The 17,231-nt window shown below is 33.7% G+C and overlaps 1 protein-coding gene and 1 long non-coding RNA gene across 11 annotated transcripts in view; one reads left to right on the forward strand and one right to left on the reverse strand.

Moving 5' to 3' along the window:
- Positions 1-207: 207 nt before the first annotated feature.
- LOC126923502 (kinase D-interacting substrate of 220 kDa) overlaps positions 208-17,231 on the reverse strand; it is a 44,151-nt gene continuing 27,127 nt past the window's right edge. For 6 of the 10 annotated variants that reach the window (XM_050737018.1, XM_050737016.1, XM_050737014.1 and 3 more), the window contains 20 exons: positions 9,856-9,987; positions 9,180-9,278; positions 8,998-9,096; positions 8,116-8,313; positions 7,896-7,994; positions 7,422-7,718; positions 6,868-7,243; positions 6,588-6,752; positions 6,297-6,504; positions 5,800-6,222; positions 5,497-5,719; positions 5,227-5,406; positions 4,681-5,140; positions 4,435-4,600; positions 3,886-4,357; positions 3,629-3,802; positions 3,408-3,561; positions 3,199-3,317; positions 2,854-2,968; positions 208-1,506 (listed from right to left, as the gene is read on the reverse strand). In XM_050737018.1, coding sequence (XP_050592975.1) covers positions 743-1,506; positions 2,854-2,968; positions 3,199-3,317; positions 3,408-3,561; positions 3,629-3,802; positions 3,886-4,357; positions 4,435-4,600; positions 4,681-5,140; positions 5,227-5,406; positions 5,497-5,719; positions 5,800-6,222; positions 6,297-6,504; positions 6,588-6,752; positions 6,868-7,243; positions 7,422-7,718; positions 7,896-7,994; positions 8,116-8,313; positions 8,998-9,096; positions 9,180-9,278; positions 9,856-9,966 — 4,902 coding nt within the window. In that variant the 5' untranslated portion in view covers positions 9,967-9,987 and the 3' untranslated portion in view covers positions 208-742. Of the gene's footprint in view, positions 1,507-2,826; positions 2,969-3,083; positions 3,123-3,198; positions 3,318-3,407; positions 3,562-3,628; positions 3,803-3,885; positions 4,358-4,434; positions 4,601-4,680; positions 5,141-5,226; positions 5,407-5,496; positions 5,720-5,799; positions 6,223-6,296; positions 6,505-6,587; positions 6,753-6,867; positions 7,244-7,421; positions 7,719-7,895; positions 7,995-8,115; positions 8,314-8,997; positions 9,097-9,179; positions 9,279-9,855; positions 9,988-13,997; positions 15,846-17,011; positions 17,219-17,231 lie in introns of those variants that run through there. The other 4 variants (XM_050737009.1, XM_050737017.1, XM_050737019.1 and 1 more) reach the window with 4 other exon arrangements.
- LOC126923512 (uncharacterized) lies at positions 885-2,299 on the forward strand. Its single transcript, XR_007713210.1, has 2 exons — positions 885-1,029; positions 1,122-2,299. It is a non-coding gene; the product is annotated as an uncharacterized LOC126923512 (long non-coding RNA).

A 17,231-nucleotide genomic window follows, 5' to 3' on the forward strand; every position in this document is an offset into this window, starting at 1 on the left:
TTTTTGTTACCTAGCTTCAAAGATCTACTCTATAATTTTATGTTTAAATGCGCGATAATGAAAGCAATGTGAAAACACAGATGTTTACTATCATGAAATATCTTGTTGATTTTATGACATCCACTGTCGTATAAATTAGCACTATTTATTTATTTGTTATAATATATTTGATATTTAATACTAATATTTAAAATCAATACCAACCGGTATGAGACAATTAGGATTTATTAAATATAATTTATTTTTTTGTACATATAATTTGTCGAGTTTCATTACTGCTTTCATGAATTGACTTGAATTAATCATTCAGCATATGTTTACAATATGATAAAAGAAATGTTTTCTGTTTCACTTCTTTGAAAAGAAACAGCTGATACGCTGACGTCACGTTAAATGCATTAAAATTAGTATCAAGGAATGTTAGAGTGCGATTATCAGACGTATCTTCTGCAACAATGAACTCAAACATACTGTACATATGTTGCATAAAAGGCATTCTCTCTTTGTCTAATATCATCGCTCTGATGCATGAACAGCTTCGAACGCTTTATCTAAAAAGTTCGATATCTTCTATTTACTATGTACAAAGTGTGTGAATTTTTCAATTTGCTGTTCTGACTATCTCTCTCTTTGAAAATATATATCACAAGCCCCGATTTAAGTACCATTTCATTTAAAGTTTTTTTTATCATGCGTTATTGTATATTAAGGAGACTGGCTAATAACTGTGTAGCAGATGACATCAAACAGGTGTTTCGGGATTGTCCCATTCCTCGGCGTCTTGACGCGATAAAAACCGCACTTGCGAAGCTTCTCGTACCATTAAACTAACAGTGTCGGAATAATCAACAACATCGATGGATCGTTCTCCATCACGTGGTAAACTTTTATTCGAGGAAATCGAGCTACTGTTCTCCTCGCTGCAGTCGTGTTTAAACACGCTATCGGATTGCGAATGAGTTGGAGTAGATAATTCGGAAACTAACGGCGTGGACTCATCCTCGCTCTCTCCTGGAGCAGGCGAGACAGGTAACGTTCCCATAAGACGGTCTTTCAGTTTGCTTAACTTTTCCAAGCTGGAGTTTGGAACAGGGACCGATAAAATTAACTCATCGTTTAAGGTCGAAGTCGAACATCGTTTCTTCATAGGTGTAGAGATAGCCGATTTCATGGGTATATTATTAGCTACATAGTTTTCATCTGTTGACTTGGATCTGAAGGCAGGTCTGGGAGAAGGCGGAGGAGACACAAAAAGCGACGCTGGTCTACTACTGATAGAATTGCCTCCACTCTTTCTTAGCTCTTTACGTCCGAACGAACAAGCCGATCTGGTACTAAGTTGAGATGTAATACTACGTTGAGAGTTCGTACGTTGAAGATGTACTGTTGACTCGAACGAGCTGTCGTCTGACGTCTCTGGTTCATCGGTGACTGGTACCCAGTGTAGAAGTGGATTAGATTGAAGAATCACGTAATCTGTATCTTGAGGGGCCATCGAAATGGATCCTAAAACAAATCTTCATATTATCCAGTTTTTCTTTTTTGACCGCACGAGATGCATTAAATGTAAGTTGAAAGCTCATCCGTTAAGCGACGATTGATGAAACATTAAGCATTATAGAAGAGGATTCCTAAATGAAACACGATTAGTTATTAAATTAATCTTTTTTTTTTATGAGATGATTTAATTGTTCGTAATATTGTTGTGATTTTAAATAACGATATAAAATTAAAGCACTCGATAAGCTTATAGATCTAGTCTAAGAAAGATAATATCACTTCAAGTTTCCAACAGTTTTATTGCCATTCGCATTTATAATATAATTATCCAACAATTCAGTTAGGATAATTGTACATACAGTACCAAAGAACACACGAATAAAGAAGAAAATATAATGATAGTCTTTACTTTGGTATATAAAATGTTTTCTTGTAGAAGCTTATCTTTCTAAATATACAAGATCTATCAGCATAAACATCCCAAAAAGAAGTATATTCGTATAACATTCAATGACAGTAACAACTAATTATCACAGCCTGTTTCACAAATGTGATCATTATGAAAAAATACAGTATTTCTGAATGTATGACTATTAAGCATTAGCATTATATTATTTGCGACAGGAATACGTAGAGTATTTTTCAGAATTTTATGAATACAAAATGACACAGTTTTCTTTTTCGCAAGCTATACCATTAATGTACTTAAACTACTATACGAAAATGATATTTTCACTATATCTATGATAACGCATACATCCAAATCATTACCGTAATAATAATAATATATTACAATGAATGACGTTTTTCTTTTTTTAACACAGACATTCATTTTATATTATTTAATTATAGTAACCCAGTCTCTCGTAACGCGTTGGCACATTTTCAAAAATTTTACACATGTAGAGTCAATAGTAGGATGAAGGTGATAATAATTCTTTTAATTTCTATCATATATATTATACTTAAAATATATATGTATATAAATAAATTAGATTTTTATTGACTGTCCGTTGTATGTAGGTACACCTATCTGTTCATAATACTGCTACGATTTCATCTACGCATGAATATAGGTGGTAAGAAACATTTAAACAACAGTTATATTGACCAAATTTTCCGGCGGAACTGAAACATTGCGGATGATAAGTTTTGTATAACCATCTTCGAATGCAATGAGGTCATATCGATGCTGTACACACATGATACATGATCGAGTTACACAGCTATATCTGATTTAAATTCATTAAAAATTTGTACTGTATTCTAGTACGGTGTCACACTTTTGGTCTGGTTGCGGTGGTTCTTGAACTATAACCAGAGGCAGTGAAAGTGGTAGGGGAGAGGGCTCACCTGCGAGTGAGTCTGATGGTACCACTGCAGAAGATGGTACATCTAATACATCTTCACACGCTTCTTCATTTAAAGTTTGTAATGCACCACATATCATCTGTTCTTCTAAAGTTACCTGAAAAATTTAATTACTTTTTTCGCTATTTGATGTTTTAGTATTAAACTTATAATATTTATTCATGTGTTTTATAAAGGAATTAATATGAAATGTAAAATACAATTTCGCTTACCTGGAACTAAAATCGAGCACGATTGTAATGAGAACAATACTTAATTAATTGATTAATTAATTGTTAGAATAAACATACTTCTATGATTTTATCTATATAGAGTAAAGAAGCTTACTTGTTTTTCCATAATAGATTGTTTAGTTTGATCTCGCCTAGGACCATCGGTTCTCGATGTTCCTTTGTCTTTTTCTACATGTGTTGGCACACGTATCGAAGTATTTTGTAAAGCATGATCTTAAATAATAAGACACAATTTTTATATACATTTGATATTTTATACTTTTATAATATATTACTATTTATATAGATAATCGATATACGTACCTCCTCCTTTTCGTTGAATTTGTTCCGATCCTACGGTGAATCGAACACTTCGTGAACCTTCTTCTTGTGTGCTAAATGATGAAAGTTCTAATTCTCTAAGCGATACAATCATCATACGAAACAATTCCCAATCTCCAAAAGCCATTTTAAGAACCTACAAATAAAACATTATTATTGATTGCATAATACCTGTCAGTTAAAATCATGGAAGTAAAGCTTACCTTTTTCAACTCCTGTAAATCACAATGCAATAAAACTCTACCAGTAATGTTATTCTCTTTAATAACTTGTTTGTACTGTGGTGCTTGATTAGGACTTATACTGTCGATCCTATCAATAAGGTCGCAAATTCCATTTACTGTTAAAGATGATAGTCTTATCTCCAAAATCTCGGACTAAGAAAAAGAAAATTGTATAACAATATTGTGATAATAATAGTCATAATATCATTATAATATCATGTTATATGTATATATACCGGTAATGTTGTAGTTGCAGAGAGTGGTTTAATCGCCGGTTCCACGGGAAGTACTTGCCACGATGGAGTCTGCCAATCTAATGTTGGCTGCAAACACGGTTGTACCCATGATGTTGATGGTACTGGTACATGTCCTTGTAGACTTGGTGTTTTAACAAGTTTCATTGTTCGATTTGGTAAACCACTTTTATTTACACTCCATGATTCATGTGTATTACTAGGTAAAGTCCAAGGACTATACTGTTTATATGGACCAAGTAGTCCTGATTCTTCTTCCATACTCTGTTGCTCCTCTTTTATTTTTTTCTTAATATAAGGATCGAGATTTATTGTGAATGGTAAGAATATTTTCATATCGCTAACAAGTAAACTCGAACGATGGAACGTCAGGAAAATATCTAGTTTCCGTTCATCTCTATCCATTTCTAACAGAGGTTGAACTTCTTTAAGTACTGGGATTTGGGGTCGTATCCTAATGATTTGAAAAGAAATATTAGATACAAACCGGCTATTAAAATGTTACAAAGTATTTATTCGGAAAAGACATACTTATCATAAAGATTTTTCAACGACATGGAATCATCTAAACTATCTTCATACATATCGTAATGAAGAATCAACCAAGATGTCCTAAATGGCCATTGTTCAGTTATATTGATCCAACTAGCTAAATGATACCAGTTGAAATCAATTTGGAATGCTTTTAATAATCTTCCTAAAAAGAAGCATATAATATATTAGAAACAAGCAGGACACATAGAAATGAGTCCCTCAGAGATTAGTTGTTTTTATTACCAGTGACATAAACAACATTCATTAATCTTCTCATACTACGAGGATTCACGTCACTAAAGTAATCGTCAGTAAGAAGCATTTTATTGAGATCTTGTGCACCGCCCAATCGATTTAAATTGCTACCGATGCTACTTGCGATTGACTCGCTTAATCGTAATTTTCTACTGCCTTTTCTGCTTTGCGGTTTCAACTTTTCATTGCTGTTCATTATAGCAGACTCTGTGCTAAGTCTTCTGTTAGAAACAGAGTGATGCATTGTACTAGTCGCGGTGTAATTTACACTTTCCTCGGCTTCGGTCCACGTAGTTTTTCTGCTATGTTGGGCAGTTTGTTGAGCTACTTTTACCTTTCGCAAACCACTGTTTTGCAAATAAAATGGAAGATGCACCATATTACGTAAGTAATCGTGTCCTCCGATATTAGACTCTGTGAATAATCTTCTACTATTGACTTCCACTGCCTGAATATAAGAAACAAAATTTTATATCATGTAAAAAACTACACATATCGCGTTCTATGAAAAGATAATGAAGCATTTTGAGATACCTTGGCAATAATATGTGGATCAATCGCTAGTATAACAACAAATGGATAACCGTTATCACTGAATAATGCTTGTATAGCATCTAAAACTAACAACACTTTATCTTGTTCACAACTATCCAGACCATCCACAATTATTACTAATCTGCTTTGTTGTGCCATAAAACTATCTAGGCATTTAACCTGTTTTATTTTTTACAAAAATTTTGTTAAGTACAAAGAACAGTTTAATGAAAATACATTATTCAATTATTCAATTAATATGTAATATACCATCTCGGTCATTAAACTGACTTCGCTTCTTAGCGTCTGTATAAAACCTTCGCTTTTTAAAGTCTCTAACTTAGAAATGCTGCGCTGTAGGTGCCGTCTTTGAGAGAAAACAAGTGCTTGCAACGTTCGACTCCATGTATATAAGTTTGCTATTACGCTAACAGCTAGTATTAAGGCAATGGTTATCATAATAATGTGTGATGTAACTCTTTCTATTGTTGGCCTGTGATATTAAAGATAGAAAGAAATAATTAATTATAACAATTTTGATTTTATAGTTTTTCTGAGAAATTGTATACTAACTCGCTGCTAGAAATATCGATGAGATAGACCGTAAGTACGGAGATACCAACGAGTAAACTGCAAAAGCAGAATTCAAATATAACTATATATGGTAAACAACAAAGATGTCTCCATTTCCATGTTGTCGTTGATTTATCTGGTTTTGGTCTGAATGCTCTGTAGAGTCGCGTGGATAAAGAACCAAATTCATTCTCAATGGAATCATAAAGCGATCCTACCATTTGTACTACTGCGTTCTCTCCGGCAGCAGTTGTGCCGACTCGGGTCTGGTCAGTAAAATAGAACTTTATGGGTTGAACAGTGATATCATCGTGAACTCGACCACCAGGAGGATGACAAAAAATTACTTGTAAAAGCAGTTTCAATGAATTTAATTTTGTAGTCAGAGCTACCGTGAAATTGTATGGCCAGTACCAATCATATCTACGATTTAAATATTTCATAATTAAATACTATGAAAATACATGAAGTATATACTTTCAATCTTGCAATCTTACCTTTTGTTAGCATACCAGACAAGTATCAAAAAAGTGTACGTAAAAAATATAAGACTTATACCACATGCAAGACCAACAATCCATGATTGGAGGGCAAGACCTATTGTGATACCCACTAACAAAGATACATGAGTTATTACTACGAATAATAAGAAAGAAAATTGGAATACTGGGTCCATCCATTGGCGAGCAAAATTTTTCATTTCCTCTGAAAAAATTATTACCAGTATATGAGTATTTTATGCAATTTTTAATTTAGTTGTTGTATTTGTAAACCATTGCAAATATTACCTCTTAATTTATTTAACAAAAATGATTTTCCTGAACCCCACTTCGCGTAAAGGCCAACAGTTATAGGCGTTGAAAGAGATGGTTCACTGAGGATATCCGCTAACGCACTACTGTACAAGTCGTAACCGAGCATATTTTCATTATCTTCATTGGTATTAAGACGCCCTAAAATGAACATTCAGTTATATTCAGTTGATAGAAAAAAAAGAAAGAAAGAAAGAAAAGAGGAACTATATTATGTACTATTGGCTTTATTTAATTTTATTGATTAATGACTTACGTGCACCAAATATTTGTCCAAGAATGGTCTTTGGATGATTGATGTCGATATTATAAGGAGTCTCTCCTTGTCTATTTGGACGGTACAGTAGTTGACTATTTTTTGGATTTCTCAATAGTATCTCAACGATGGCTTTCGATCTAGCTCGCATAGCTATATGTAATACAGTATCACCTTTTTTATCGGTGGCTGATACTTTAGCTTTTTTGTCTAGCAATATCTGCACGATTTCAGCGTTTCGCGATCGAACTGCACGTAATAATGGAGTATCACCATCTTTTGTCGCAATTTCTAAATCTGGGTTTGCATTTAATAACAGCTTCAATATTGAAATATTGCCTTTTTCGACTGCTATGTAGGTTGCAGTTTTCTTATCCTAAAATATTTATAAAATTTGAATGGGTGTCCTGAGATATTGATTAAAATACATCGCCAAAAATAATGGAGTCGTTTTGGACACAAAGATAAACGAAAAGTATTTTACACTTAAAGGTAAGTAATTTTATTTGTGTAAAAATTAAATACATAAAGTAATATATGATTGACATTTGTACCTTTCCGGCAATGTCGACATCAGCATACTTTTTTAAAAGAGATTCAACCACTCCTCTATGTCCGCCTTTCACAGCATGAATTAAATTTGTATCACCAGCCCTATCTTGAATGTTCACATAAGCACCAGCATTCAAAAGAGCATTTGCTATTTCGTGATGCCCCTCTCGGCAAGCTATTGCCAGAGCTGTGCATCCATCTTTATCTAACGCGTTCACGTTTGGTTTATGTTCTAAAAGAAGTAGTACCACCTCCAAGTGATTCCCAAGAGTGGCCACTAGAAGAGCTGTCCATGAGTACTGCAGTACAAAGTTTTATTAATTATCTGAAAATTTCATTGAGAGAGAAAGACACGGAGAGATTATTTTAGAGATGTAAAACAACCACAAGTTCATATAACTGATCTGTAATCTTTTCTTTGCAAGTGCATAAAAATCTGTAGTCTAATTATCATTTATATAAAACTAAAGTCTTACCATGCCAGCAGTATCGACATTAGCACCAGCTTTTAGAAGAGTATCTACAATTTCTACGTGACCTTTACGCGACGCCCACACCAACGCTGTAGTACCATACTAAAAATTGAAAAAAATGCATTAACACAGATTTCTCCGACAATATAAGTCGCAGTATGGATTTTTCTGTCTCTAGTTAATACATCGTACGTGAACTTAAAAGATGGTAAATATAGATTACCTTGTCACCGACATTGACTTTAGCACCATGAGCAATAAGATCCTTAACAATATCGGGGTAACCCCTGCCTGCGGCCCATAACAACGAAGATATGTGAAAATTTCCATGTGCATTGACGTCAGCTTCACGTCCTAGTAGCATCATCACCGTCGGCGACCTACCCTTATACGTCGCCCACATAAGTGCAGTCCACCCTCCCTAAGAATAGATTATTCCCTCTTCTTACTATTTGTTCGATTTCTTTATGATTATTAAATATTTCATTCGTAACGAAATGAAACTTTAGAGAAACTTTAAAACATGAAATTAGAATATATAAATATAATTAATGGCAGAAAAATCTTGTATAGTGTGACAATAAAATAGAGTGTAGGAAATTAATAGATGAATAAGAAAGGGATCCGTGTACTTAAAGTACTTAGAAAGGAATATCTTCAAAGGGAAAATCTTAAAAAGAAATAAATTTTTCAATTCACAAAAGTTTGAGTCGTTTAATGCAAAAGTGGTATAAGCCAAAAAAGTTGATTACTGGATAGGGACAAAACAATTCATTTATTCTGCAATTCACCAAGAAACTAATGAAGATTTACACAACTTCTGCACAAAACAGAATAGAGGTTTTGCTTTCGAGATATGCTATTCAACCAAATAGACAAAAGATTGACTTACACCACTTTTACATTAAACGACTCATTTAGAATAAATCTTTTTTATCTTCCAAAGATCTAAAAGAAATATTTAGTTTCTAAAAATGTAAAATAAATATTTTAATTTCTAAAAATTTTAAATAAGCTTTGTTCGCTATCTTTAGCTTGCTAGATATTGAGAAATTACTCTCACTTTATAACTAATAAAAATACATTAAAGAATTAAAGACCTTACCATGTCTCTGTGTTCCAAATCGGCGCCATGTTCGAGTAATTCAAGGCACACATCTGTGTGCCCTTCCTTGGCCGCACACAATAACGCCGTCCAATTGTCCTGAAAAAATTAAATTGTTTATACGATAGGCAGGAAAAAGACATATATAAAATTCAACAGATCATATAACACATAATACTAACTGCGTCCTCTGCATTAACATCTGCTCCATGATTGATAAGCTCTCGTACAAAGTGTATCTTCCCTTTAGTTGCTGCAAGGATGAGGGCTGTACTTCCATTCTATTGTAAGAACAATGAAATCAACTATTTAGTATCTGATTATAGACAAAGCCAAATCTATTAAAAAATTATTAAAAATCTTTCAAAATTAGCATAATTAAAGGAAGAGTTAAATCATTCAAAGGGATGAAAAGCACGGTATTAAGAAAGTTTCGATCAAGATTACTTTTAACGAGATCTTAATCTTCACAGAAATATGGAAAAACAAATTCAGAACAGAGTCGAACTATACAAACACGCGCATAAAACAACGCAAAAGGAATTTTTCTTGAGGTTTCAAGATCAATTGTGCTTTCTTCAATTCTCATAAATTCGTGGAAAAATAATTCAATACAGAGTTAAACTGTCTAGACACATGGATAAAATAACGTAAGACAAATTTTCCTCCCGACGATTTTTCCTTCAAATTTCAATCATTTTTTAAAATGGAATTGTATATTTATAAAGAATGACAATTTCAAAGGAGATATCCTTAATTTATAAACATTTTAAATATGATGTTTCTCCATGAAATAAAAGCTGATGGAATTAAAAAATATCTTAATCCAAATGGAAGTGGTTATTTTAATAATGTTACCTCGTCTCGGTCATCGATCAGTACTCGTTTGTTTTCGAGGAAGCTTTGAAGACCAGCGAGATTATCGTCTGTGATATAGCTGGCGAGAGATCGGTAGCAGAGTGATACCATCGAGTCAGTCCGATGCAAGGTCTGTGAAAAAAGTATCAACTCGTTAAAAATGAGCAAACGATTATTTGAGACTGAACTGTCACGTTTTTATTCGCCAATAGAAAGCCTCAGAGCATAGCGAATTAATTGCTGCATAAGTAGTAAGTGAGGAAACAGTCGGCGGAAATCGATACTTGGATAACTTGCGTGTGACATTTAAATTTAATATCTAATATATTTATTGCCTTTCTACTTCTTCTAAAAATATAGAAAATTAAATACTTGATATTTAAATGTTATATCTACTCTATTCCTTAAATTTAATATTAATCCTCAATCAATAATGTTGATTTATAGATGCTCACAAAAATCTCAAGTTTAAAATATTTAAATTAATTTTCAATAAATCAATGTTAAATATTCTGATCCAAACTGTTGTCACAGAAATATACCGTGTCTTGCGAATTTCGTAATTGTACTAATTTGCCTTAAACTACGCAATATACGGTACAATTAACACTTGACACGAGATCAAATGCTAAATACATAATAGTTTACACGACACAGTTGACGTGGTTTTTTAAGAAGTAAATAGAAGTAATGGTTCGACCAAATCAATTACCAGAGTAAAGATTTACCGAGAACATCTTTTTGGAACCCCAAGTAGAAATAATACAATTTAGTATTTTAGATATTATAATTTAGTATTTTTAACATAAATAGCTTTAGTATATTTATATACTAAATTATATAACATGTATATTCAAACTCCCTAATTTTTCGGTCTTTCTATGCCAAGAAAGAAAATCACACAAATTGAAAAGCTTTTAGGCCAATTAGGGCTACTTTTATTTAGAACAGGAATCGTGGAAAATGTTTCCGTTGTCCGATTGGAGAAAACATTCGGTTGTAAATAATTTTCACGATTCATGGGTGCGGCAGGTATACGTAGAGCTTGTACGTATTTCAGAGGAGCATAATAGAATATGGGTCAGCGATAACGAATGAATCAGAACCGGTGGAAATTGAAACGCAAGTAGAAAGGATAAGATACACATGGAACCACGAACGTCGTCGTTGCACAATAGTATTAGGTTATCCGAAAAGTTTCTTTCGTTTTATAAGGAAATAATAGACGCACAATGTTTTTTGTTTCATATTAGTTTATTGAATTATGCATGAATATAATAATAGAAATATAACGAAATGGATCATACCTAATTCAATAAAATAATATAAAACAGAAATTGTTGTTCATCTATTATCATCTTATAAACGAAAGAAACTTTTCGGACAACCTAATATTAGACGACAATCATGTAAAATCTCAAATCTTTGCTCCGGGATAGAAATAAAATTTCAACAAAAATATCTTAAAAATATCCTGATACATATACCTATTCATTTAGGTTTATTTATATATTTTATGTTAAATAATTATCTAGCAATAACATTTTCAAAAATTGAAGCGTACAAATTGTATTTTTGCAGAAAATTAGAAAATCTTCTGCGTGCGAAAAACATAGTAGGATACATACATCAAACCTGGAACTTGTTTGCAAGGCTGTTAATCGCGCTGTTAATACGCCATGAAAACGAATTAACACTTCAAGCCTTGATACGATTAATAATACTATCAGCGATAATTTGCTTTCTGATCGAAAATAGATTCGAAGTAATTATTTTTCTGCAACAGTCGAATGTTAATAGTCGTGAAATGGTGGTGAAAAGAAAATTTGTATAACAACACCTTAAAAGCCGAGACCTTAAACAAATTTTTTGACTTTTTTAAGATAGTAAAAATAATAAACTGTTAATGCGGCTTTGGTAAGATACGTACATATACATTTCCATTCACACATAAGTTTGATCAATCCATGCGAATCACCTTGATCGTTGGAACGCAGACCAGTATTGGATCCATCTACCCTGATAAAACACCGTGACTCGTGTTTTACATCATGTTCTCAATGTTAATTTCCTTTACTCACGGACGAATGCGATATCGTTATGAATACGTACCGGCGAGATCAATTTTAACCGAGTTCAACGAAATCCTATTATACAACTTACGTTTTATAACTTTCGTGCTACTTAATAAAATATCTATTCGCATCATTAAAAAACAAAAAAAGAAATTAAAAATAAAGAAACGTTATCTCCAAAATATTTACTCTCTTACTGTCCAAAAGCTTGAGAAGTTTGAGATCCTGGTTAATATATTAGTTCTACAATACAGCAGAATTCCATTTATGTGAATTTGTCGGAGGACAAATATTATTTTTCGTTCACATAATAGGAGTTTACGTTCGGATAAGTAAATTTAATCAGCAAAAATTTAGTTAATCGAGTACTAACTAAAATTTCACTGCAATAAATGAAGTTCTATCGTAGTTGCTATCTAAATCTTTATAGTAGTTTAGACCTTGACTTGCGTTTTATCTGAATTGGCTATAATAAATTAAACGAGCAAGGATAATACATTCAACGAAACCTTGCAAATATATACAGTACAAAAGTGTGGAATTACTTCTGCACTTGTGCTTATATTGAATCACCTATTAATTTTATAATTAATCTAAAATTAATCCTATAAATATGAATAGTAATGTTCTTTACTTCGATGAAATTTTTAACCAAAGAATTTCTTAAGTAGATACGAAGATTTCAAAATTGTAATCTTTCTTTAAATTCTTAATTCCTATGACATACATAGTGAAGCTTGCGGCAAGCATAAATCGCAAAATTTTCAAACAAATGCTGTTGAACTAGTAAAATGTAGCGAGAACGTTTGAAAAGTTTCGATAAAATAAAACATAAACCGTAATCACGCGATAGTCATTAATTATCACTTCATCAAAGATATTACAAGAAATTTATGTTCATTACTGTGCCAAAAGTTTGAAATGAGTGATACAGCGACGAGTAATAGAATTAACGAGATTACAAGCCATTCAAAGATACCAAACACTATTACCAGGAACGATGATTAATGACCATTGACCGTGACATTGTTAAAGTATCCTTCCTTGAAATTTTACGATCTAACATGAGCATCAGTGCCATTGGGATATTTTATTCCTGTTCAATTATTTTATTTCAACGAATGCTTTAGGTAATCTGTAGCCAATGATTAAATATTTTTTCTGAATTTAATTAAAAAGAAGTGTCAAAAAAGAAAAACAGAATAATTGTCAATAAAAGAAATATAAGAAACGTCTAAATCCAAAGTATTAAAAGAGACGACTGACTCGATCAAGCACGATATACCGTTAAATCTTTTACATTAAATATTTATAAAAAAAAAACACCCAAGTATCTGTCCTTGACATTTTCATTCACTGTAAAAAACGTAAAACATATAATTCGATAAGGATATACACAGATAACAGAGACACAGAAAATACGATCACTGTAAACCCTTTTTCAGACATTGTTTAACAAAGAATTATTCATCCTAGTATCTGCTCTTAAAGCATTCGTGTCACATTTCTATTCCCATCATTACTTTAAAATCATTAAAAAACTATCTCAAAATAAAATTAGACACCAAAATCAGATTAAACTCACACGCAGTAATAAGCGTAAATGTTAAAACAATAAGACGATCCTGAGAAAGCTTGTAACTATTGTAATCCCTCTTTCAAACATCACTTAACGACGAATCCATCTTGGCATCTCCTTTTCAAACGTTCGTGTCGTATTTCCACTTGTGTCATTGCTTTAAAATCGTTAAAAGCCTTTCCTCCTTTTAAACAAACTAGACTTTCAAATAATGTCATACTGTGGATTACATACATAATGTGGATTAATGTCATACACAGTAGTAAGCGTAAATGTTAAAACGCCAAGAAAGTGCTTAAACAGCTTCTTATTAATGAAAGCGGTTCCTCTTGCTTGATAAAAACATTCAAAGAGTAAAACCAGTTGATCTGATCTTGAAAAAATCTACGATCACACAGCTTCTTATTAATGGAAGCGGTTCCTCTTGCCTAGCAAAAACACTCGAAAAGAAAACCAGAGTAAAACGGCGATCTAAGACAGCGACTAACCGTTTGCGAGTGTCTGCGAATTCCAAAGTTGAACTTCCGGCCAGGTTCACCATCGGTGGCTGGCGCGGTGAACGTGAATGTGGGTACATGAAAATACGGGAACACGTGGTGATGATGATGGTGATGATGATGATAATGCGAATGATGATTCGGATCCTCCTCTTCGCCTTCTCCCTCGCCTGAAATTGGTTGCGGCGCAGGTATATGAAGTCGAAGGAATGGTAGCTTCATCTTCAACCCGGTTACTCCGCTTCTTTCTGGTATCTGCTCGCTGGTAGACGAAATGTTCGACAGTTCGTTTCCATTCGACGTGGGCAATAAACAGTTTGGAACACCTGGATAAGCGCTGGCCAAGCTGGGAGCTAAACTCGAACAAATCGCAGCATTCGCTATGCTGGACCTTCTAATAGGATTAACGCTGGTTCCTGATAAAACATTTTGATAGTTGGCAGTTCCTGGTTTTTCTTCCGAATTTAGACCTATGTTCATAGCAGGCAATGTCAATCTTCTTTGCGTATTCCTCTGATTGCTTTCTTCTTCTGAATTTGTACAATTTATAGCATTTTTCGGAGTTTTGATGGAGTCTTGTCGAGTTTGAAGAGGATCTCCTAACATTTTGGATGGACAGGTATTTTCTAGATTGGAGGAATTATTGGAAAACGCGGACATGACTTTGTAATAACGTCTGATTAGAAGAGGAGAGACAGAGACTGCCGAGGGAGGAACTGCATTAACTGATTCGATATTTGGATGAGTAAGAATCTGCGAGGTCTCCTGGATTTCTGCAGCTGTCACCGATTGTGCTCTTTCTCTTGGTTGATCGACTAATTGTAAATTTTGTAATGTTACGTCTGTAGGATCTTGGAGACTCCTCTTGCGTTGCATGGAAGTATTTAAACTGGAAGATTTGTAGGTTTCGTACGAAGAAAGAGATCTATGGCGTTTAAGCTCTGAAGGATTCGATGTTACGAAAGGAAGAAAACTCGAGGTCGAGCCGCGCTCCAATTTCTTTGTCAAATCTACATTCTCGTAGGAACTTTCGTTGATGATATACTTGAACTTCGAGCAGAGAATGCCGAAGTTTTGGTCCGGACTGATCGATCGTGGCGAGCTTCCGGAAGCGGAGATTTCATAATTTTCGTTAGGAACTTCGCTGGAAGCAACCGAAAATCGTGTTTCATTTTCCAAATTATCGCTTTGCGTCTTTTCAATCTTCCCGCAATTTTGCGAATCATCCGACAAATTTTCATCATTTGCGAATTTATCGATCCTCTTCTTCTGGCTAATCGATTCTCTCGAACCAATTTCTTGGGAAGGTCCACTATCTGATCCATCAGAATCTTTCGAAATTTTGAACTCGAAGCCTTGTACCTCTCTTCCCTGTTCGTCCAAAGTTCTATCGACAAATTTCTCTAACAAAATTTGTTGTTGGCCGACTGATCCTTTTGAAGATCGTCCCTTTGAGTCACCAGAATTTTTTGACGACTTAGATTCGAAGCTTTGTGCTTTCTTTTCCTGCTCGTTCCAAGTTCTTTCTACAAATTCTTCTGATAAAATTTCATTGGCTGTTTGGTCGTTTGCAAACGAACGTTCTTCTCTGGTGATTGGAAGATTTTGCGCTTGTGATTCTTGCGACGCAACCACTATACCAGAATCCGCTTCAATCGTAATGGAGAATCTTCTATCGGTTTCTCTAGCTGCATCTTCCGCTTCTTTGTTCTCTTCGTCCCCTTCTTCCTCGATGCTGATTCGAAAATGATGTGTCGCGATCTTGACACGATCGTCTTTGGCCTTCCGCATTGCATTCTTTCCTCAACGTGCTTCGACGATACTCCAAGATAAAGCTTACTATGGATAAATACGTGGAAAATTTACGGGATTCCTTTTTTTCTTTTCGAAAATAAAGGCTGTTTGAGATATTGATATTTTTAGGCATTTGGCCATTTGTTCAAATATTGGTATGATGCCTATGACCTATAATTCTTTTTTTTATCGAATCGCGTTGATAAGAGAAAGTATGAATATTTTTAAAAATATTGGAGTGTCGTGTGGATAAAAATTATCACGATTGCAACGTGCTCGACAATAAAGATACGAAGTAAAAATAAAAATAGGAGAACAATAGAAACAAACAGTTCGGACGGAAAGTCGTTGGGAGATTTTGATTTTGAAAAATATTAAATAATTGATGTCCTACGTTCTAAGAACTTTTGTTTCGTATGTGACGTTGCTGATGTTGCAGCAAGACAGTTATTAGAGATATGTATTCTGGGAATAAGAATTCTAACGATTTATATTATCGAGATGGGTAATAAATTTTTATAAGATCCTACTTTATGAAACTATTTCGTTGAACTGACGAAGTATCATAAAATCGGCCGAGAAATAAGGTCGTAAAATGAGTCGCTGTTTCAAGGACAATGAAGGAAAGTTTAATACGATCAAGTACTCTACATTATATCAATCTCTACAATTCTATCAAAATCTATAATCTACCATATATTATAAAAGACGAACCCTGCAGAATTCAATATACGATGAAATATCCTCAATTTTAAATAATGAAAGTTAGATTTTGTAGAATCCAAAGCACAATAAAGTAGCTTCCGTTTCATCCACGTTAAATCATAAAGGACGCATCCTATAACATCACAAAAATACAATAAAACATGCTCTATCTCATCGATATCAACGAATGAAAATAAAACTCTACAGAATTCATGATGAAATAAAATATACTCAATCTCATTAACTTTGGTAAAACCCTACAGTATACAAAATAAAAGGAATTACATATTTTGCATTTCACCAACTACAATTCAGATTCTAGAAAATTCAAAATAGACTAGATTAGAACAGAAATAGAATGAATTATCTTCCATTTCATCAACTGCAACTTAAATTCTATATAATTCTAAATAAAATGGAGAAGGAAGAATTCATAAAATATTCTCAGAATAGTTAGAATTCGACAACTATGCTCCACTCGATCCACTTAAAACCACATTCAATACCGTAAAAAACCGACCCGCGACAAGTTAGCGAGCCTGAGCATCCTTTCCAAATTTTTCGTAGTCATCCCTTTCTTCCTGTCTCTTCCTCTTCTTCACCTCGTCCAGCACCAAGGGCTCTCGGAACCAATGACAAACGCGTTTATCTCTCTCTTTATGTATAAGTATATCTAATGCACGCGGATCTAGCCAGATCTAGCGGAACGCGTGCGATCTGCGACGC

The sequence above is a fragment of the Bombus affinis genome, chromosome 13 (assembly GCF_024516045.1).
Source record: "Bombus affinis isolate iyBomAffi1 chromosome 13, iyBomAffi1.2, whole genome shotgun sequence".
Lineage (NCBI taxonomy): Eukaryota > Metazoa > Arthropoda > Insecta > Hymenoptera > Apidae > Bombus > Bombus affinis.